Source organism: Macaca nemestrina, chromosome 5, assembly GCF_043159975.1.
Source record: "Macaca nemestrina isolate mMacNem1 chromosome 5, mMacNem.hap1, whole genome shotgun sequence".
NCBI lineage: Eukaryota > Metazoa > Chordata > Mammalia > Primates > Cercopithecidae > Macaca > Macaca nemestrina.
Window position 1 is genome coordinate 6,254,439 of NC_092129.1, and position 25,006 is coordinate 6,279,444.

The 25,006-nt window shown below is 35.5% G+C and overlaps 1 protein-coding gene across 9 annotated transcripts in view; it reads left to right on the plus strand.

The window, feature by feature from the left end:
• LOC105487544 (phosphodiesterase 10A) overlaps positions 1 to 25,006 on the plus strand; it is a 661,304-nt gene that overhangs the window by 571,835 nt on the left and 64,463 nt on the right. For all 9 annotated transcript variants that reach the window (XM_011750999.3, XM_011751001.3, XM_011751000.3 and 6 more), the window contains 3 exons: positions 7,593 to 7,735; positions 10,080 to 10,172; positions 12,983 to 13,169. In XM_011750999.3, coding sequence (XP_011749301.1) covers positions 7,593 to 7,735; positions 10,080 to 10,172; positions 12,983 to 13,169 — 423 coding nt within the window. The remainder of the gene's footprint in view (positions 1 to 7,592; positions 7,736 to 10,079; positions 10,173 to 12,982; positions 13,170 to 25,006) is intronic.

Here is a 25,006-nt window from a genome sequence, read left to right on the forward strand (position 1 = left end):
TTAACTTCAGCACGTTCTTTCTGTGATAAGTTATTTCTATAGTTTTATCTAGACAAAAATAAAAGAATTGTACATTAAAATAACTTCTCGTTATGAAACAACTGAAGGAATTTGTAAATCAGTGAATACCTTTAAGAAAAATATAAAGTTACAATGTAGACTGACATCGAGCTTATACTAGGGGTACAAGAAGCACTTATTGCTTGTTCTTTGTATTATTACTATTTTCTTTTAAAAACAGCTTTATTGAAGTGTAGTTTACGTATATACAGCTTATCCATTTAAAGTGTTCGATTCAGTGGTTTTTAGTATAATCATGGATATGTGCAACTATCATCAATCAATTTTAGAACATTTTCATTAACTCATAAAGCAGCTTGGATACCCTTTTTAGCTATTATCTCCTTAGCTTATCACTTCCTTACACCCCTATTTCCCCTTGCCTCACCAGCCCTAAGCAACCATTGTCTACTCTCTTTCTCCGTGGGTTTACCAATTCTGGGCATTCTGTCTGAAAAGAATCACATAATATGTAGCCTTTTGTGCCTTGGCGTCTTTCACCTAGCATACTGTTTTCAAAATTACATACTGTGCATGTGTCAGTACCACATTCATTTTTATGACCAAATAATATTCCATTTTATGGATATACGTACCACATTTAAAAAATCCATTCATCAATTGATAGACATTTGGGTTGTTTCCACATCTTAGCTCTTGTACATAGTGCTACTGTGAACATTCCTCTACAGGTTTTGGTTTGAATGCCTGTTTTCCATGGTTTGGGGTGTATACCTAGGAGTGGAATTGCTGGGTCATATAATAGTTCTGTGTTTCACTTTTTGAAGAACTGTCAAACTTTCTATGGCAGTTGCACCACTTTTCATTCCCAACAGCTGTGCACAAGGGTTCTGATTTCTCCACATCCTCACCAACACTTGTTATTATCTGACTTCTTCATTATAATGGGTGTAAACTGCTATCTCAGTGTGGTTTCAGTTAGTATTTCTCTAATGACTAATGATGTTGAGTATCTTTTCTTGTGTTTATTGGCCGCATGTATGTTGTCTTAGGAGAGATGTCTATTCAGAGCCATTGACCACTTTTTATCATTGGCTCATTAGGAGTTCTTCATATATTCTAGCTATAACTCCCTTGTCTCATAATTGCTTTGCTAATATTTTCTCCCATTTTGGTAGGTTGCCTTTTCACTTTCTTGATAGTGTCTTTTGAGGCACAAAGATTTCGATGAAATCCAATTTAGCTATTTTTTTCTTTTGCTGTTTATGCTTTTAGTTTTATATCTAAGCCAAATCAGAGATCATGCAAATTTACTCAGATATTTTCTTCTAAGAGTTGTAGGGTTTTTAACTCTTATATTTAGGTCTTTGATCTGTTTTGAGTTAGTTTTATATATGATGTTTGGTAAAGGTCCAGTTTCATTCATTTCCATGTAGCTATCAAGTTTTCCCCAGCACATCAGTTGAACATAAAATGTGGTTTTATTTCCGGACTCTTGATGCTATTCTGTTGCTCTATATTTCTGTGGTAATGCCAGTACACTTTCTTGATTACTGTGGTTTTGTAGTAACTTTTGAAATTAGGAAGTGTGAGTTCCCCAACTTTTCAAGATTCTTTTAGCTCTTCTGGGTTCCTATCAAATACATTTAAGTTTTAGAAGTAGCAGGTCAATTTCTACAAAGAGATCAGGTGGAATGCTAATAGGAATTGTGTTGAATCTGTAGAACAATTTGAAGTATTGCCATCTTAACAACTGAAAGACAATTGAGTCTTCTAATACATGAACGTGAGGTATTTTTCCATTTATCTAGATCTTAATTTTTTTCAACAGTGTTTTGTGGTTTTGGAGAATAAGTATTGCTTTTATTTTGGCCAATTTATTCCTAAGTATTTTATTTTTAATGCTATTATAAATGGAATCGTTTTCTTAGTTTTATTTTTTGATTTTATACTGCAAATATATAGAAACAACATTGGTTTTTATATATTGATTATGTATCCTGCAAGCTTGATGAACTCATATATTAGTTCCTATAGTTTCTTAGTTTCTTAGTGGATATATATATATCCAGTTGGAGACAGTTTTACTCCTTACTTTCTATTCCAGGTTGTTTTATTTCTTTTTCTGGCATGATTGCCCTGGCTAGAACCTACAGCACAATACTGAAAAGAAGTGGCAAGTGTGGACCTTCTTATCTCATTCCTGATCTCAAGGGAGAAGCATTTAGTTTTTTGCCATCAAATATGATGTTATTTGTGGCTTTCTCATAGATGGCCTTTGTCAGGTTGATGAAATTCCCCTTTATTCCTAGTTTATTGAGCGTTTTTATCACGCAAGTGTGTTACATTTTGTCAAATAATTTTTGTGCATCAGTGTAGATGATCATATGGTTTTTACTTTTAATTCTATTGATAGTGTATATTACATCAATTGATTGTTTTACGTTAAAGTAACCTTGCACTCCTGTGATGAATCTCAGTTCATTATGTTGTGTAATTTATATAGGAATTGCCTTAAATTTATAGAAAACTTGATATCTTCAGCACATGGAGTCTTCCTAGCCAAAGACATTTACTTATTTTCAGGTTTTTTTTTTTTAATATTTCTTGAGTGAATGTATTCATTATGGTCCCCCATAGTTAACTCATTTTTCCAGTTTATAGTCTTTAGTTTTCAAGATAGAGGACAGTGATTTATAATGCACAATAGTAGAGGTTCTAGTGGTTCTTCTTTTCCAGTTTGTACAGTACTTATTTCTTTGTGTCTGTTAATGTATTAGCTGCAACCTGATGAACACTGTTGAATGGAAGCAACAGAAATCAACAAGGGAATATATTGATTTTTCTTGACATGTGTACCTCCCACATTTCATTGGAAGCAACAGAAATCAATAAGGGGATATACTGATTTTTCTTGATGTGTGTACCTCCCACATTTCATTGGAAGAAACATAAATCAACAAGGGAATATATTTATTTTTCTTGATGTGTGTACCTCCCACATTTCATTGGAAGCAACAGAAGTCAACAAAGGGATATATTGATTTTTCTTGATGTGTGTACCTCTCACATTTCATTGCTATGTATATTTGCTGTGGATCCACAGCAGATATAATTTATCAATTTTAAAACATTTTCTTCTATTCCTAATTTTCTGTGAGTTTGCATCTGATTTGGTGTTCAGTATTATCAAATTTTGATAAGCTATTTAAAAAATGATTGGAGTAGACACCTGTATTATTACTCAACGTTGAACCACTCTTACATTCCTGGCATAAAGGCTATTCAATTGTAATGTTTTCTTTATTCCTGGATTGGGTGTTAATATTTATTTCCAAGTTTTGCATCTATATTCATTCATCAGATTGCTCAATGTTTCTTTTTTTCTATCCTTGGGTTGTATCGGTATTGGGTTATGCTACGCTTATAAAATGAGCTAAGAAATGTTCTGTTCCTTTCTGTGGTCTAAAGTGGTTTAAGTATACTTATTATTTATTCCCTTAATGTTTGATACCAATGTTTGTTCCGTTATTGTTCCCTTAATGTTTGATACAAATCAGCTAATAAGACCCCAACAAGATAATAAATGAAGCACATTTGTTTCCTTTTTTTTTACTCTTCTTATCCACTACCCTTACATAGTTTTAGATGTATACATATTTTTATATATTTCATGTTTCTTAAATTAATTTTTCATGATGCCTATAATTTTTTAGATATCATTTACTAACAAGTGTTACAGTTGCAGTATAGTTTTAATGATTTATTTCCTCCTCACTTTTTCTTGGACCCCGAGTCTTCCCAGTGTCTTTGAATTTATTTTTCTATTTCTTTATTTTTGCTTGAGCCCATCTCCTTTTCTAAAATAGTTCACAGATAGTACATTTCTGAGTACTGTACCCTTCTTAAATATCTTTATATTGCCTTTATGCTAGTTTGACTTGGTAAAGAAATTTAGACTTAAAGTAAGTTTTCCTTAGAAATTTGAAGACTTTAATTTAAAATCTGAATTTAAAATCTACTGTTGTTCTAAAGAGTGTTGTTCCACTTACAGGTAAATGTATGCATATGTGTGTATACGTGTGTGTAGTGGGGGAGTAGAGGTGGCTTTTAGATTGACCTTCTGATGCTTGGAGTTTATAAATATTGCCAAAATATGTCTAGATATTTTTAACTCCTTTTCAGCATCTGAGGGTCATTTCAATGTTAAACCTTAATATTTGGGGAGAGTGAAAAGGTAAACATATGTTTAGAAATGCTCATCTTAAAACAGAAGCTTCTTTTTCCTTTTTTAGACAGGGTCTGTCTCTGTCACCTTGGTTGGAATGCAGTGGCACGATCTCTGCTCACTGCAACCTCCGCCTCCCCAGCTCAAGCCATCCTCCTACCTCAGCCTTCCAAAAGTAGCTGGGACAACAGACGCATGCCACCATGCATGGCTAATTTTTGTATTTTTAGTAGAGACAGGTTTTTGCCATGTTGCCCAGGCTGGTCTCAAACTCCTGAGCTCAAGCAGCCCAAGGGCCTTGGCCTCCCGAAGTGCTGGGATTACAGCGTGAGCCTCTGCACCCGGCCACAGAAGCCTTCTTAATGCCTATAATTGTTTGTCTGTTAATTTTTTTGACATATGAAATAACATTATCCTTAAACAATAAAAACTTTTATCTCTTCAAGTATGTATACCTCACATCTTCCTCTTGCCTACTAGCATGCTAGTGATTGTGATAACATATCTTTGTCTTGTTCTTAACTTTAGTATCTTAAGGCAGCGATTCTGTTATTTTACCATTTGGTGTAATAAGGACTGTTGTTTTGAGGAAAGGATTATTAACATTTTCTATATATTCTTTTATTGCATTTTACTAAAGTTTTTATCATTAATGATTTTGCTGAATGGCATCACATGCTTTTGTTTTTGCGACGGGGTCTTGCTCTGTCACTCAGGCTGGAGTACGGTGGCACAGTCATAGCTCACTGCAGCCTCTGCCTCCTGGGCTTATGAAATCCTCCTACCTCAGCCTCCTGAGTAGCTGGGACTTCAGATGCATGCCGCCATGCCCGATTAATTTTTATATTTTTTGTAGAGACGGGGTCTCATAATGTTGCCCAGGCTGGTCTCAAACTCCTGGGCTCAACAGATCTGTCTACCTCAGTCTCCCAAAGCGCTGGGATTACAGGCATGAACCACTGCACGAAGGCTCATCACACGCTTTTTGACTACCAGGAAGATAATCTTGCAGATTTTTCTCCTTGGTCTTACTGCTATTATGAATTATAATAGACTTTATGCTACTGGAGCGTTCAGAGTAAACTATGTTTTCAATATTGTCATATTTGTTTAATTATTGCTAAATTTGATTTGGTTGCATTTTTATTTATAACTTTTCTTCTGTTTCAAAAGTAAAGCTGTCCATGATTTTCTTTTTTATAGTTTCTTTGTTAGTTTTCAGTATCAGTGATACGGCGTACATTGTAAAAACAACGGGAAAAAATTGTTCTTTTCTGAATGTAGATCGATATAAATTGTATGGGAATTTGTTGACGATTTTTAAAGAACTCGTATTTGAAGCCATTTGAGGCTAGTGTCTTTTTTGGTAATATTTTTTGATAGTTTTTGAATTATCTTTATGATTCTGGTTTGATTTACATTTTTCAACACCTTCTAAGCTTATTTTATTTTCTGAAACATTGTCCATTTGATCCAGATTTTCAACAAATATTAACATATTTATGCCAAAATATTTATTAAGCAACTGACATTACCCCAGACACTACAGATACAAATTTCACTGAACATAATTTAATCTTTAATAATGCAGGGTCATTCTTGTTACTTAATAATTTAAAATCTCAGGGGTGTGTGAATTAGATGAGTGATTCTTCTGTATTTGCCAACGACTCAGCTCCATCACTCTTGTCCTGCCTTTGTGTGATTCATTTTTCCTCAAATGTGTATTGAGAGTTTTGGGTTATAGAGATCTTACATGTTCTAAGCCAGGGATTGGTTGGCAAACTTTTTTTGTAAAGGGCCAGATAGTAAGTTGTTATGCTTTGTGGGCCATACTCTCTTGCGGCTACTCAACTCTGCTGTCGTAGCAGCCATAAAAAGTACAGAAATTAATGAACGGGGCTATGTCCCAATAAAAATGTTATTTATATTAACAGGCAGGGGGCTGGGTTTGGACCACAAAATTTAGCTGGCCCTAACTCAGCCTTCTTCTTGGCATTTGGAATACTGTGAGAAAAGAGAAGTGGTTTCTGCTGTTTATATAGTTCACAGGCTAAGGGACGTGAGGAGTAACCTAGAGGTCCTGATACTAGGCAGTATACTCAGTCCCTGCAGAGTGGGCACAGCCAGTATTTATCGGGTGTATAAATACAGTTCTATAGGAGCAGTGAACACAAAGGTGTAATAGTGTAATCGTAGGATGAAGACAGTTTCCTAACTTAGACTTATTTTTATTAAATCAATACTTTTTATATGAGATGCTGTATTTTCCCCTGACTGCAAGGTTCCTCTTGCAAAGACTTTGTGGTGGTGGTTTTATGCTAAGGATGAATTCTTTTTCTCCGAGGAATAATTTCATGGCTATAATCTGGATAGTTGAAGTTACCAGAATTCTCAGTATAGGTAAATACTGTATTAATGACACAGCTGTAGCCCCAACCCACTCAGGACAGTAGGATATGTTAGGCACTGAAGAAATATTTGTTGAAGGAAATGGGAGCACAAATGAGTGATGAAATGAATACATGGTTTCCATTTAGAAATGGAAAAGCATATTTGTTATAAAAGCATGGGCCATGGGAACAGCTAGTATCAGTTCAAATACCACTACCATTTACTATTCATGTAATAATGGGGCAAGTTACTTCTTAGTGCCTCAATTTTCCTAATATGTAAAATGGGGAAAAAAATTTTCCTGAGTTAATATTGTTATTGTGAGGAGCAGGCAAATCAATTTATATAAATTATATAAATGTGGCTGGCACATAGTAAACACTTAATAATCTGTACAAATTTTTATTAGACAGTACATCAAATGAAAGTCAGCTAATGCAAATATGAGAACCATGTATCTCCTTAGAGGTTATATTTCATAGTTTTTACAACTGCTGCATCACAGACACCAACTAATCAGAATGAATGCTGGTCATAGTGCTGACAGAGGCTCAGATCCAGGCACCAGGGAAGGCCTGAGAGATTCTGGAAGAGGGCCTGGGTGGCAGAAGGGCACTTGGGAAGTTAGGCCAGCAGCTGCTTACCAACTGAAACAGAAGTGTCAGTTGGTATCAGAATACATGACTGATAAGCTTCCCTCCAGCACAGCAGTATGGATGCGCATCAGCTGTGTATTCTGTTGGGATCCGTTAGTATTAGCATGTAACAATGACTTTTAGATCATATATATGTAATATTTATATACTTGTATATTTACTTACCTATAATGCTAATACCAACCAATTAGAGTGTAGGACAGCTGAAATTAATACTTACTTTATGATAAAGTTTACCTGCAAGTTCTTTGAATTTCTCATTGCCTTACTCTTATTTTGTCATTTGTCTTTAGATATATGCAAAAAACCTGGTGAATGCCGACCGTTGTGCACTTTTCCAGGTAGACCATAAGAACAAGGAGTTATATTCAGACCTTTTTGATATTGGAGAGGAAAAGGAAGGAAAACCCGTCTTCAAGAAGACCAAAGAGATAAGGTACAGCTAGAAGTAGAATGTCCTATCCTCTTATGATAGATGTGCAGGTGTTCTGTTACCCATTTTTCTGTGCCTATTCACAGGTATGCTGACAATACTTGTCATACTGTGATATCATTCCCACCAGGACCCGCCTCCTGAAGGTAGTACTTCTGGGAATGACATTGCAGTCAGTGCCAGAGAAACCGCGCCTAGGAAGCTTTAGCGTCACTCCTGGAAATGCCGTCTTCCGGAGGCGGTCCTTTTGGAAATCATGTTGGAAAAACTTTCTAGTGCTCCCAGGTAGGTAAAGGTACACTCCATCTGGAATCTGCAGGTTTTCCCATGTCCAAGAGGAAAGGTGTGCTTATCCAATTCGGCCTCTACCTCTTCCCAGCCTATGGCCTGTCTCAAAGTCCAGACAGTAGTAGAAATTGATCTGGTATATTTGATGACTTAAATACACTCTGTGACTGATCAGTTGTTTTAATCAATCATATAGCACACTTGTGTTGCATCTCGAAACTAAAGTCTTTGTTTTTTTAAGTGGCAACCCTTGTCGCTTAAATGAACAGAATGGAGTTTATTTTGTTGATGGAGGCATGGGGGCTTGCTCATATCGCACCTGGAAACCTACAGAAGGAGCACTCTGACAAAATGTTTAAGAATCAAGCTTAACATTCAGAAGCTGAGAAAATAATTTTAGACATTTGCATTTCTTTTGCTTTATGTGTCTTATTTAACTCATTTTCTGTATAATGCCATAAAGTTCTCTGGTAATAACAACATTCTAGTAAAGCACTGTGTCTTCTTAATTAAGGATTGCTGTTTATTTGGACAGTCTATCATAAAAGGAAACTAGTATCAAGGAAACTCAAAGTGTGCCCCAGCATGGGGCCCCACCACCGTCTGCCTCTCAGCACTTCCTGTATATTCCATATTCCTGTGACTCTCATTTATAGGCACTATATTGGTACTTGGGTTTTGCAATTGTTTTGTCTGTTTGTTGTTGTTGTTTTTAATTGTTGCTAGATCTCAGTATAGCAATCTGGATATAGTCATTTAGATAAGTCATTTCTCTTGCTGGAGATTTGAGTGTTTCCTAACACTACTGGTATTGATTTAATTTTGAAAATAATGATTTTAAAGCCTGTGTTTATAAGCATAAGAAAAACAGAGTATGATTTACTGTAACTCTCAGATGACTGGTTAATGGCAGCCATTTATGTAAGGGCTGCTTCTTAATTGTGGCTTCCACTGACCATAGAAAGCAAACCACAGAGAGCAGGAACAAAAGTTCAGACTGCTCTCAGACCAACGCAAACAAGCATAAATCATCAAATGGATTCTGGTACCCTTTGCTCATGGCAATCTAATTCATTATGTTTATGTTGTTCAAAGCACAAGAAAACCAGGAGAAAGACAGCCCTGAGTTGTGTGCAGTGTATGGTTCACTCTTAAGGGTTTTAAGTAGATTCTCTTTTGTGTGAACTGTCTTTCGAGTCTTTCTGATAGTCCTCTAGCTTTATTTCAGTAATGGTGATTTCCTATAATGTTGACAATGTAATAATATGGAAATGATTTTTGAACTATGTAACAAGTAGATATTGTGACTTGTAGACAGCTTTCTTAAGGAAATTTTGAAATGAGTGCGTGTGTGATGATAGTATAATAATGAGAAACATATAAGTATGAAAATATTTTTACAAAGGAAAAATACTGATATTAGATACAAAAAATAGACAATCCTTGTATTTCGATTATTTTAAAATTTAACAAATTAGGTAAAAATACTAGAAGTTGTACATTGTGTTATTTCTGTATAGTACTTGCATTGCAAACACCATAAAATTCAGTTCTGTATAATATCTCAAGCTCACGCATAACCTATGAGTTTGGTTATATGTGTGGTAGAAAGCACAATGATAGAGACCAGCATTCTAGTTTGCCTTGTGCCACTGATATTTTATGAATGTTGGCAAATTGCTGAACCCATATAAGCCTTCGTTCACACTTCATTGAGAATCCACTAAAAAAATTTATGTTGAAGCATCTTGTAAATTATAAGGTACTTCGCAAATAGAAGAGATTATTATTGTTCAGAGCAGGAGGATACTAGCTGATTGTTTGATCTCAATTTGTGAATTAATATTTTAAGGTTCTCAGGTGGTTACTGTGTAATGTTTCCCTGCTTTATGTTTACATATTTTATAAGGTGATTTTCAGAATATGTAAATATAAAATTAATACATGCATTTAAGTAAAACAGTGCTTTTAATTCAATATTGTTAACAATGGAATATTTTTGAATTATTCTACAGCATCCATATTTTAATTAGCATGTCCTTCTCTTTTACATATGCAGATTTTCAATTGAGAAAGGAATTGCTGGCCAAGTAGCAAGAACAGGGGAAGTCCTGAACATTCCAGATGCCTATGCAGACCCACGCTTTAACAGGTAAGAAATAGCTGATTTTGACACTCCATTGATTTCTTCTGTGATGTCCCACTCAGCTGAAACCTCTTCCATGGAGCCTGAGTTCTCCATGTCCCGGTTTAGTTCTTTCTTCCTTAGTTTTCTTTTTTGAACCAACTCTGCTATCAGTAGTCAGTATATTCCGATATTTATAAAATGATGGATTCTAATCCACTAATGTATAATGATATCTAGATAGAGGAGTTTAGAATGTTATGAAAATAACTGATAGGCGGAAGTTCTAATTTATAGAGCTACTGTGGGACTTTTTTTTCATTACAGTGTCATGATTTTGTAACGAACATATTCTCCATCAAATCATATGCTCAAAGGCTGCAACACATAGTAAGAAATTTGCATGCTTTTGAGATGAGTAAGTCTAGCTTTGAAGCACTGTTGTGTCATTTATTAGCTCTCAATTGACCTACCATAAGTTACTTAATCTCTCTGAGCCTCAGTTTCCTCCTCTTTAAGATGAGTATGATAATCCAATTTTGTTGCTGTTGTTTTAAGATCACAGATAATATTCGTAAAAGGTCTGGAAAATTTACCCGACCCAAAGTAACTTAAGTTGTATCTTTTATTGGATATTATTGAAGATGGATATTAAGATGGCTTATAAAGATTTTTTTGTTTTGTTCTGACTTTCTTTGGAGAGTTGCAAACCCAGTTATGTAATCTGATTTTAATAAACCTCTAGAAATGGAAAGTCTCAGGATTGATGCTATGACTGTTAAGAGTAATATTTACGTAGTTTGACAGCAGTGTTTAGTTAATCCCAACACGTGGTTTACTTTAAGAGATAAATAACATAAGCAATAGGAAGTTGATTCAGGTATTTGATCAATTGATGTCAAATATACACAACTCATATAAAAAACCAGCAATATTCTAGTAATATATACTGTCAATAAATTAAAGGTACACTGAAAGTTTATTTTTTTCCAAAAGTCCAAGCTCATCATTTAGTACTTAAAAATTAAATATATTTGCATATGCTTATGTCAAATCTTTATGTAAAAATGTATGAGTCAGACTGTTCAGAAAATGAAAATGCAAGCACCAGATTAGGAGAAAATGTTTGTAAAACATATCTGACAAAATACTTATATATAAAAACTCTTCCAACATACCAATGAGAAGATAACCCAATTTAATACAAAGGGCAGATGATTGTAACAGACAGTCCACAAAAGGAGATATACAACTGATCACTAAACACATGAAAAATGCTCAAAGTGAGGGCAATATAAATGTAATTGACATGAGACCTCGCTGTACACCAGCTAGAATGGCTGTGACTTTAAAACATTGGCATTAGCAAAGATTGGCCAGGATGTGGAGAAACGAGTACCCTCGTACATTGTTGGTGGGAATATATAATGGTACATCCGCTTGGGAAAACAGGTTTGCACTTTCTTGAAAAGTTAAATATACACTTACTGTACAGTCCACTAATCAGGTCCACTTCTGTTTACTACAAGAAAAATGAAAACATATGGTGCTACAAGGAATTGTATGCAAATCTTCAAAGCAGCATTATTTATATTTGCCAAAACTGGCTATTAAAAGAATATTGTTGGCCGGGCGCGGTGGCTCAAGCCTGTAATCCCAGCACTTTGGGAGGCCGAGACGGGCGGATCACGAGGTCAGGAGATCGAGACCATCCTGGCTAACACGGTGAAACCCCGTCTCTATTAAGAAATACAAAAAACTAGCCGGGCGAGGTGGCGGGCGCCTGTAGTCCCAGCTACTCGGGAGGCTGAGGCCGGAGAATGGCGTAAACCCGGGAGGCGGAGCTTGCAGTGAGCTGAGATCCGGCCACTGCACTCCAGCCTGGGCGACAGAGCCAGACTCCGTCTCAAAAAAAAAAAAAAAAAAAAAAAAAAAAAAAAAAAAAAGAATATTGTCTGATAATTGGTGAATGAATGAACAAAATACGATATGTCCGTTGAATAGAGATATAACTCAGCAATGAAAAGGACTTAACCACTAAGACATGCAACAATATGGATGAATCTCAAAAACCATTGTGCTAAATGAGAGAAGCCAGGCGCTGAAGACTCCCATGTAACTGCCAACTGTTAGCTATATCACTGTTTCTATGCAGCTTAGCCCCTTTTTCTGAAAACATTTCCTCACAATAGGAATCAGCAGACTTTTTCTATTAAGGATCAGATGGTGAGTATATTTGCGTTTATAGGCACTAATGTCCTTGTCACAAATCCACAACTCAGCCTTGTGGGGTGATGGCAGAATCAGACAATCTATGAATGAATGGTGTGACTGTGTTCCAATACAACTTTACTTATAAACAGGAGAGGGCTGATTTTGCCCCTGGGTGCAGTTTGCTGACCACTGCTCCAAGTTTTTAAAGTGGAAACTCTGTAAGTTGGTTTAGCAAGTTACCTCTCCCATAAACATGATCAACTTCAAAGGATCATGTTATTTTATCAACTTTAATTGAATTTGTCCTCTGAATCCACATATTTTTTCCTGTTTACTTAGTAATGCTGGATACTTCAAATGATAGGCTGAAATCCTCTTAGAGACTATCCTAGAAAACTCACTTGAAGACAAAAGAACCAACAGTTAGAATATTTTGGGGAAGGTTTTAATGAAACTCTGTGGAATGTTACCGTCCCTGAATGCAGAAGCTAAAAGTGCCATTACCGTCATATGGAATAGAAGCATATGTAAATTGCAAAGACTGAGGGGAGAGTTATGATTGACTGTGTCCTTTATTTCTTCTGCCTTTTTTTGTTGTTATTTTCGGTTGTGTCACCCCACAGAGAAGTAGACTTGTACACAGGCTACACCACGCGGAACATCCTGTGCATGCCCATCGTCAGCCGAGGCAGCGTGATAGGTGTGGTGCAGATGGTCAACAAAATCAGTGGCAGTGCCTTCTCTAAAACCGATGAAAACAACTTCAAAATGTTTGCCGTCTTTTGTGCTTTAGCCTTACACTGTGCTAATGTAAGTACTATCTATTAAATACCATATTTTTACTACTCCATGTTAATTTGAAAACTTTTTCATAAAGCAGCTTAAGGGGCTTTTTTTTTTTTTCGTTTATATTTCCTTTACAAACCAGGAAAAGTGAGTGATTCCTGATTGTGCATGTTTTAGAAAATGTCATAAAATTCCTTGCAAGGAAAAAGAACAGTCTTCTAACAGTTTGCATTTATTTCAAGGTGGGAATTTGTTAAGAAGAAAAACGAAGTGACTGTCAAGGTAAAATGTCCAAGCATCAGGCTTATATTTAATGGTATCTACGGAAATGAAGAAAGAAAATGCTACCTAAATCTTGACTGTTTGTCAAATGCATTCATTTGAGATCCTTACACGAAAGTAGAGTCATAGCTCATGTTTTGACACCCACCAGGAAAGTTTTGTTTGTGACAAAAAGTGAGGCATCAGGTTGCCCATGTCAGAAGCATTCTAGGTGTTAACTCATTAGTCCTCATGAAAGTTATACCGTGTTCACTGAAGGGTAAAATGAAGCTCAATGTGGATTCTCAAGTCTCAATTTAAAAATAGTAGAATTTATTGTCTTTCTTTTACATTGTTTTATTTTAAACGAATTGAACATATAGTATTCTGTAAACTCTAGTAATCCTTTAATGATATTACTAGAATTCTGAGGTTAGGGAAAATTTTAGTATGGTGACCTTTTCATAGAGCTAAATCAACATAAATTGGAGTTGCCCCCTTAATCAATTAGAAACTGCTTTTTTGGTAGTAGGACTGTATTCCATAAGAGTAACCATGTAACTCATAGGAACAGTGGAGACATACCTAGGGACAAAGATTGGTAAAACTTACCTTCTGGTGACTGAGGGTAAACTTTTTAAATTCAGTTTGTGCTATTTAGTAAGAGAATACCCGTCCTCTCTCCTTATGCATTCCTGGTGCCCTTTTGGGGGACAGTTACTCTTACGTAGCTCCTCAGAAATAAACTAGGAATGCTGTCAAACACTTTTGCTTCAAATATTTTTAGTATCTATGTGTCTCTCATAAATAATGTTGACAGCTTATGCTTGTCTTATTTAGTTTAAAAGTCACAAAGATTGTCATTTCTAGTTTATTCTGAATATTGACTGTTATCATTTTTAAATGTAGCCAATGGAATTTAAGTACTATAAAAGCTTGATACATATTATATTTAAAAACACAATAGCAAGATCTTAGGATGAGAAAATTTAGTGTTATGTTTACTCTCTGAGTACGTATTGATTATCCAACAAAAGTTGAATATATTTTATGCTTTATTTTATTAATTACCCTAAGATAATTTCTGTTTATAAGATAATACATGGGTATGTGTAAAACATGTATAATAAGTGTTAAAATTCATTTTGGATTGTGGTATTATGTATTATTAGTATATATGTGATCAAAACAACTTATAACATTTTGATAAACATCAAAAAATAAAAAACAAAAATATTGAAAAATTTTTTCTTTGATACCTATGGCCTAAAACAACAATAGTTAATATACCTGTTCATGAATTTTTCTTGTTGTTAAATGAAACTAGATTTAGCATAATTTTTTATACTTTTTATTTTGAAATAATTTCAGACAAAAGCAAAAGTTGCAAAAGTAATATAAAGAGATCCCTTATACCTTTATCCATATTCCCCAAATGTTAATATATTGGCCATTTTTGCTTTGACATACTTTTTTTGTCTCTCTCTTTCTCTCTTACATAGATACTGCCTTTCTCTCATGTCCATGAGAGTATGTTTCAGATACAGTGTCTCACAACTCCTAAATGGTTCAGTTTGTATTTTCTAAAAACAAGGACATTATCTTATTTTTCCACTGCCTAATGTAACATTGGTACTGTATTAGCTTGCTAGGGCTACTGTAATAAACGTCACAGACCAGGTGGCTTAAACAACAGGAAATTATTTTCTCACAGTTTTGGAGGCTGGAAGTCCAAGATCAAGGTGGGTTTCTCCTGAAGCCTCTTTCCTTGGTTGCAGATGGCTGCCTTCTCACTGTGTCCTCACATGGTTGCTGTTGTCTCTGTGTAAATGCCTGTGTCCTAGACTTTTCCTATGAAGACACTAGTCGTATTAGATTAGGACCCACACTTTAAATCTCCTCTTACCTTAGTTACCTCTTTAAAGGCCCTATCTCTAAATACAGCTGCATTCTGAGGTGCTAGGGGTTAGGCTTTAATACATGAATTTTAGGGGGGCCACGATCTAACCCATCGCAAGTACTGTACTGTTATCTCATCTGCAGACCTCTTTAGTCTCCTTTCATCTGGAACGATTCCTTAGTATTGTCTCTCATGACCCGGGTATTTTTAAAGCGTATACACCTATTGTTTTTTAGGATATTCTTTACTTTGGATTTGTCTGGTGTTTCCTCATGATTATATAAGGTCATGTTTGTGACAATGAGTTCACGTACGGATGTGTCCTCAGTGCATCCTGTCAGCAGGCATGTGCTTCATCACTAAGCCTGTTAACCTTCTGCCCTTTGACGGTCATGTCTGCAGGTTTCTCCACAGGACTCTCCCCCTACTTTCTCACTGACTTCTTCAGAAGCGAGTTTATACATAAATCTCTATGTCCATTCATTCTCTCTGTCTCTTTCTCTCTCTACGATACCTATTGATACCTCCAGTCTAATACCACAGAATGCCCTCTAGCCATCTTATTTTCATCTTAGGAACTTTCTTTGTGACAGTGAGAAATTTGGCTCTCAGATTCAGCATCAATCTTATTACAACTTGTCCCTCTTATTTTTTAAGGAAGCTGTAAGAATTGCTTCCATTAATAAAGTTTTATTATCACAATTTCTCTTAATTCTACCTGAGCTAAGATGCCAAAAAGTACAGATTATTCTGACACCAAAAATTATTTTAATGAGCTATCAGTTGAGAATTTACTGAAGTTCACCTTTAATATTTTAGGAAAGTTTCAGAAACCTTTATTAGCCCTCATTAATACCAATATTTTATATTTTCCCTTTGTATCAACAGCAATTTGATAACAGGTCAGTTTCAAAATGGGATGCGGGAAAAAGTCATTTTTAGTAAGAATATGTGTGAAAGTTAAGAATATGTAAATTGATCATCTTAAAATTTATTCATTTTTCCATGTATCTCTTGAAATGTTATGTACTTTCAAGAATACATAAATTAAGAAGTAGACTAGCAGATTCAAATGTTTTTCTAAGTCACTAATTGTGGTATCATAATACCTGGATTTAATTCATGATTAAACTGCACAGAAAAAAACAAAAAACCTCTGAAAAGTTGTAAGTTAATAGTCATTTCGTTTTTACATTGATTATTTAAATTGTGTAGGGTAAAATTTTGGTAAAATGACTGGTATAAGTTGATATTGGAAATGATTATAATTTTTCTAAACACTTTGAACCCCATCACAGCAATGCTTTTCTCCGACGGTGACAAATAGTACATGCAGCAGCAGTTCCGCCAAGTAGTCACCCTCACTGGACTTAAGCTGGTTACCTTTTCTTTATGAGATGGAGTTTCACTCTTTGTCACCCAGGCTAGAGTGCAATTGCGTGATCTTGGCTCACTGCAACCCCCACCTCCCGGGTTTAAGCAATTCTCCTGCCTCAGGCTCCTGAGTAGCTGGGATTACAGGCATGCGTTACCATGCCCAGCTAATTTTTGTATTTTTAGTAGAGATGGGGGTTTCACCACATTGGCCAGGCTATTCTTGAACTCCTGACCTCAGTTGATCCACCTGCCTCTGCCTCCCAAAGTGCTGGGATTACAGGCATGAGCCACCTTGCCCAGCCAAAGCTGGTTACCTTTAAGGTATACATTGAAAATATACGCAGTGTAGCTGCAAGCTCTCTGTGGAATTTATTACCATTTTTTAACTGCAGTATATTTTTCTCCTTACTAAAGCTTATAAAAATTATATTATTTTTGAAGTTTTTCCAACTCAGAAAGAATAAGAGATTTGAGTCCACAGCTTCATGATGATTCCTTCTTCCCTCTTCTCCCTGGCCTTCCAGTCTGATGAAGACTGGTGGCTGGGTTTATTTAAAAACTTCGTTCCAGTTTGGAAAGACCAGTTCACATGTCTTCTTTAAATTGATATTTTTTGCCTGTCAAAGAAAGCATCCATCTAAATAAAAAAAAATAAAAGAAAATAGCTCCAAATTTATGCTAGTTTCAATAAGATAGCATCTGCTTTCTTTATAGTAGGATCCCTAGAACCTTACCCACTTGAAAAGGTTGATGCCACGAACTGCTACTAACAAACAAGACCCGAATTCTGGTCATCACTCTGGCACTGAGATGCCTGTGGTTGTTCTTTAGCAATTTTGCTTTGCTGTTTTGAGCATTTTTTTCCCCCAAGCATCATATGAAAATTAGGAAAAGCACCTTGTTTTATGTGTTGTCCCAAACACTCAGTCACAGCTGCGGGTTCCCCACCTTTCCTGAATGTTCTACTTTCTAGAGAACATACATTAGTAATGATCAAGATCTTAAATATGAAGAATCTTTTTGTGCAGCATGAAGTTCTTTGTAATTGTTGACCGTTATTGTCATTTTAATTGTGTTGATCTCGGAGAATTCAAAGTATTTCTGCTCTTGAACAAATTATTATGTCCCTAACAGAAGCATGTTTTGTACATGAAAATTCTTATTTCTAATACTGAACATGATAATGTAACAGCGTATTTTATTGTGGCCTTGTTTGATTAAGAGCCTATCTAAGAAGCAGGGCACATAGGCCATATTAACGCTTATTATGTCTTTATTTTTCTTTATTTCATCTTTAGAAATATTTGAATACGTTCCTTTTATTGAATAAAGGAGAATGTCTCTGATTGGCAACATCTCTCTTTCATTTATTGAGCTAACAATGTACTTGGAAGTACTATCAACAGAAAACATCTTTTAAATCCGAGTCAATTAATTGACTCATTTATACTGTGATTTTAAAGAAACCATTTAATATGCCTCAGAAAAGCTAACAGAACAGTAATATCAGTTCATCTTTTGCCTAGAAAAATAAATATTTTAAAACAGATTAGCTGTGTGCATTTTGGACAGAAAGACATTTTAACATGAAAGGGGCATGAATTTTGCTATTAAATTTGCTATTAAAATGTAGTTAGTTGGTTAAGGACAAATTTAATAAGTGGTTGAACCTTTATTCATTCCAGAATTCAACTACCAGGTATTGTGTATCTTTTTGATACCAGATGGTGGATATAAAGATGACTATGATAAGAACAGCTCTTATTTTATATAAAGCTTTATTGTGTGACAGGCATTGTTCTAGACACTTTACATATGAAATCTCTCTTCATATGTTCTCACAACAATCCGATGAGTGTGGTTATTATTATCTCCATGTTTCATAAGAAAAAAAAGTGGATATATAAAGTTTAAATAACTTCCCCAAGGGCACATATCTAGTATGTGCTAGAGCCAGGGTATGAATGATTGCAGACTGGTCCCAGTGCTCGCTACGTGTACTGCCTTCTCTCTGACATTGTTCTTCCCTAAGGTCCTAAGGTTGCTTACAGGGAAGACAATTATTAAGAAGTGTTTTTACATTTTATATATAAAGGATGGACTGGGGTGCATTAGCGTTCTCCAGAGAAACAGAACCAACAGGATACATATATAAATGAATAGATACATGAGAGAGGACTTAGGAAGGAAATTGGTTCATATGATTATGGAAGCTAAAAAGTCCCCCAATAGGCCATCTGCAAGCTGGAGAACCAGGAAAGTCAGTTGCACAGCTCAGTCCAAGTCTGAAAGCCTCACAACCAGGGAAGCCGATAGTGAAACCCTGAGTCAGAGGCCAAAGGCTTGAGAAGCTGGGGTGCACCTGGTGCAAGTTAAACTCCAAAGACCAGAGATCCGGGAGATCTGATGTTCCAGAACAGGGTAGGTGTCCCAGCTTTAGAACAGAAAGAGACTTTGCCTGCCCTTTGCCTTTCTCCTCTGTCTGGGTCCTCAGCCAGTTGCCTGGTGCCCTACCGCATTGGGTAAGGGCAGATCTTCCCTACTCAGTGCCCTGATTCCAGTGCCAGTCTCCCAGAAACACCCTCACTGAAACACCCAGAAATCATGATCTACCTGCTGTCCGAGCATCCTCTAACCCAGTCAAGTTGATGCTTAGAATTAACCATCACAGAAGGTAAGGTTAATTTTGTTAGAAATGAGGGGGAAAAGTTCAGAAAAAAAAAATTTCATAAAGTAATATAGATGGTAGAGCAAAGATAGGGTTAATAAAAGAGTTTGGAATCGATTCACAGAAAGTTTAACACTTGGGACATACTTCAAAGGAGAATTATGTAAATTAAATATGCAATTATAGATGATGAACTGAAGGTTGCCTTAAGAGTATTGTATACTCCCAACAAAAGTTTTCTAAGAAAAATCAAAAATACATCTTATACCAATGCATCGAGTCACAAAGTTATCTCCTAAAATTCAACTATCTCCTGTTAGTAGTGTCATGATCACACACAGAAACACACACACACACACACACACACACACACACACACACACACACATCCTTTTCCCTCATCTTGAATGTGAATACACTTAGATACTAATGAATAACAATTCTTAAACTGAATTTCTGGGGTTACATGAAAAGAAAAGTTTAATGCTTCTCCAAGTCTACAAGTTTATAGATAACTAATTTCAGCTGAGTTCAGTCTTTTTTTTTTCTTCTTTTGGTTATAAGGCTATAAATTCATTAAAATTTGATTTGCTTCATTTATTTACCGGAAAATAGTAAGGAAGACCTTTAGTGTCTGCCCTAAGATGGAACTTGTCAACTTACAGAGGAGAGAAGTCAGCATTCCTGCATTAGGACACCAGTTGTTTTCCGTATACGGGGGTGCTTCCATATACAGGGGTGCATTTGGGCACATGGCTGGAGAGTCATTTTTCCAATGCCCCTACTTTCTCCTGAATTCAGCTGTCTCTTATTCACAGGAACATAACACACACAAACATTTTTTTAAAAATTTGTTCCCAGTGGTTTCAAATCCACGGAAACACATGAGAGAAAACCGTTGTCACCTTTGCAGTCCTCAGCATGAAAGAATTCTCTCGGTGCCATAGACAGCAGGTGCTTGGGCCTGTCTTTTAGAAAGGGTTTTAAATACTTCCACCGACGATTAGGTCAAAGATAAAACTCTACTGAGAAAGAAACAGAAAGAAATCTTTGTGGTTTTTGTTTTGTTTTGTTTTGGTTTTGCATTTTGGGGCTGTGGTTTCCATAAACTAGAATAGTCGTACAACCATAGTAAGTCACATACCAAATGCCGTATTTTTGCAACAGTGTATTTTAAATCTCACATTAAGTGTCTTTCATTAGCTCAGTTCGTAGAGGGTACTAATATCTATTGATCTTTCCATTCTTAGATTTTTTTTCATGTCATCGTTTACTTGTTTACCTACTCAAATTTCTCTCAGATTATCTCCCTTGTGGGAGACCCTCATGCTCAGATGTATGTAATGTGTTCCATGTGCCCCAGGCTTTCAGTGATCTGGGTCCAGGTTTTTGTTTCTGTTAAGTTTTTAGCTTGAAATTCCTGCAATATGTTAGTATAAATTCGGAAACTACAACTACATATGGTTCAGGCTTGATTTCCATATTCTCAATGGATGGAGACTATTTCTTTTCTACCCATAGCCCCAAGTAGAGACAAGGCTTCTTTTTTTCTTACGGAGTTCTCAGTTCAACTCCTCTCCTCTTGCAGCCACAGGCAAGTCTCATCCTGCATGGACCTTCCCTTCACATCCCGGAGCCTCAAGCCACACCCTCTGATGGGTCTGTTATTTCTTTAGTCTGCTGCAGCACTGCCCTGTGCTATAAAATAAACAGCACAGCATTTCCTTTTTATTGATTAATCATAGTTGTACATATTTTGGGAGTAAGTAGAATAATTTGATACCTGTAACTGCGTTAATCATATCAACATGACTGAAGTATCTGACACCTCAGATATTTATATTTTCTTTGTTTTGGAACCATTATGAATCTTCTAGCTATTTTGAAATACACAATAAATTATTATGAACTGTAATTTTCCTAGTGTACTATCAAACAGTAGAACTTACTCCTTTTATCCAACTGTGCTTTTGTACCCCTTAACCAACATTATGCACAATGGAACATTATTTAGCCATAAAAAGGAATGAAATCATGTAACTTGCAGCAGCATGCATGAAACTGAAGGTCATAGGTTAAATAAAATTATCCAGGCACAAAAAGGCAAATATCACATGTCTGACTCACTTGTGGGAGCTGAAAAAGTGGATCTCATGGCAGTGTAGAGTAGAAGGGTGGTTACAGGTGTCTTATTCAGTATTCCCCATATGTATGTGGAGTATTTGTTTGATTTTAGGACTTGCTTTGAGAGTCAATTTAATTTGACTAATGATATCATTTAATGCTATTGACAAATATATAGAAAATAGTTTAATAAGTATTTTGTCAATTTGATTTTAAATGTAAATTAAATAGGGGAAAAGAGTACACAATTTATAACAGTAGGACAATTATTATGTCTCAAACGTTCCCAAAGTTAAACTACTTGAATCTTAAAGAATACCAGGTGGTGTGCAGTAAATGTTTAACAGCAACCTCTCTAAAAACAGAATGGTCCTGATTTGTGTGTCTCCCGGTGTCTCTGGTGTACATTCCCCCAGTATGGACAATTTCAAGCTACCCATGGGCCATAATGAATGCAGAGCTGGGAAGAAATGTGCATAATTGGCTCTTGCAAGCCAGTTCAGTGCGCCCCTGCCACATAGAAAAGTAGACTCTCTTCTTGATTATCACCAAAATCAAACAAAAGAGCCAAATTGCATGGCAACACAGTGCTGATATCCGTCTAAGATAAGGTTGCTGACAGCACTGAGAGCTTCACAGTCACTGGCCAGTGCTTGTTCTTAGCCTTTCCCCGTGTTATTCCATTGAACCTTACATTCTTGGCTAAGTACTATAGTGTCTTTAGTCTACAGATGAGATCCTGGGAAACAGAGAATTAATTGATTTGCCTAAATGTATACAATTTGTAAATGATGGACAAGAGATTTGTTCCAAGTAGATGATTCCAGAGTTTAGATTTCTAAGAGTTGCCTGACCCTAAAGTGACTCTAGGTTTACTATGAACATTAATTACAAATATTAGGGTGTCTCATGGACACAGTCTTTTCTAAGTGTAATGAGGGTTATTGTGTAAATAGGCCCCAAGAAAAACCTTCTAAATAATCACTAATTAAATATTTTTGTATGCCAGTTGAGTAGGAATGCCATTTTATAAAATGTGATTGGGTGTATTTTTAACGTATGGTAGACATGCTCTTACAGTCCTCTTTCCAGGTTTTTATCATTTTGTTTTTTGAGCACATACACCTTTTCAATATCCTTGTGCCTAAGACTGATAGGCCATCAAAATATATTTCAGTTTTAGACAAATAGCAGTTCTTTCTGCTAGAATTCTCTTCTACTTGGACAGTGACTGCAAGATTATTTACGCAGTGTTATAGGCAAATAATTTATAGAAAATGCACTGAAAAAGACAACATCGTTTCCTACCTTCATCAGCAACTTGCATGAATATGATAAAATCATCTACTAATAATCCTAGATCTTGTTATTTTCTACTATTCGTATTAAAGGTCATTTAGCAAATGGGAAGTAAATATAAAATTTTCTAAAACTAATTATTTCATGCTGTTATTTTAATTAATTTTATCTTGTAATTAGTGTTATTTACCTACACTGATTACAAATATAAAAAATAAAAGACTAAAAATTTAAAGTTTTATGTATTTTCAGTATATTGATATGAAAAACTGTAAGAATAATAGAAATACAATTTATTCTAATTTTAGATCATAAACATACAAAATGGCAATAAAAGGAGTAACTATCTTATAGGAGTTTTGTGAGACCTACATGAAATAATGCGTATAAAACACTTAGCATACTGCCTGCGTAAATACTCAATAGGATTAATGACTATAGTAGCAGTTACTTTACTGCCTAGTATAGTTATTCTTACTAACAGCTTTACCATAGAATTGCACTGAATTACAGGTAATATCAATTTACAGTAAATACTGAGTAAATCCTGTGGATTGTTCACTTTCCTACCAGAATCTCTAAATCTCTATCTAATATCTCTAAAGTGGAAAGCAAGTGACATTCCATTAAGGTATATGAGGAAAATGTGAAAACTTGGGTCTTGATATGTTTTTGGGTAAATGATATTAAAGAAATTTTTATTGATTATTAATACATGGACGGAGCTTTCAGAAAGTTCATGTACTAGAAGGTCATGGCTTGTCCGGGAAGCAGAGTCTCCTCTCACAGGGTGGGCCTTGTGCAGCTTCCTAGCTGTCACAAGGTGACAGCAGTGTCCAGCCTACGCTTCTAAACCTATCTACGCTCTTTCTCGACTCTACTAAGGAGGATTATTTTATCACCTGGAAAAAAAAAAATCACAGTTATGAAGATGATTTCAAAATATTCATGCATTTTCGTTTGTGCTACCCACAGATTTGCTGTTTGCAGCAAAATACTTGGTACAGTTGTTCAATTAATAAATTAGATACACATGCTTCTTTCACAAAAAGACAAAGACTCCAAATTTGCTAACAACTTCTAATGACAAATGAAAGTATTTAGAAGATATATTCAGAGGAATAACATTTAATCTGAACCCTCAAGTTGCCAGTGACATTAACACTGCATGAGAAAATAATTGCTTTCCAAAGAAATTCACGCTATGAAGAGAGCACTTTGAAAACAGATCTTTGGCAGTATTTTCACTATCATGTGACTTTGTTGCTGAAATCTATATGTCATGTATACAAATTGTGACATCTATACCCTTAAAAAGAGCAGAAACTTTTAAAATAGTTTCACTGAGGTTTATTGATACACAGTAATGTGCAGATGTTTAAATATACATACACACACCCCCATGAAACCATCAATATAGTCAAGATAATAAATATAGCCTTGACCTACAGAAGTTTCTGTGGGCCCCTTAGTAATCCCTTCCTTTTGACCCTCCCCATCTTCAGGTGACCATTGTTTTGCTTTCTGTCACTATAAATTACTTTGCGTTTTCTAGAATTATTTTGTATAAAGGGAATCATATAATCTGTATTATTTGGCTTTTTTCACTTAACATAATTTTGTGATTCATCGGTGGTGGTGTGTACGTAAATAGTTAATTACTTTTTATTACTTAGTAGTTTATTGTATGGACACACCACAACTAATTTATTTACTTGTTGATAGATACTTGAGTGATTTCCAGTTTTTGGCTATTACACTAAAGCTGCAGGAAACAGTTGGTCTGTGTACAAGCCTTTAAGTGACCGCAGATTTCGTTTCTCTTGGGTAACCATTTATATGTGCAGTGGTGGGTAACCTGGGAGAGGTCTGTAACTGTTTAAGAGACTGCCAAACTGTTTATGAAAGTGATTGTACTCTTACATTCCCCAGATCATGGTATGTGTTCCAGTTCTTTCACATTTGTCATCTGTACACCATCTTTGGTGAAGTGTCTTCTCAAATCTTTTGTCCATCTTTTGTTGTGGTTGTTTGTTTTCTGACTGATTTTTAGTAGCTCTTGATATATTCTGGATACAAGTCATTTTCATTTATCACATAGATTATTTGTCAATATTTGCTTCCAGTCTTTGGCTTGTCTTTTCATTCTCTTAACAGTTTCTTTCTAAGAGCAAAAGTTTTAAACTCTGAAGAAGTCCAGTTGATAATTCAGCCTTTCATTATGATGTTTAA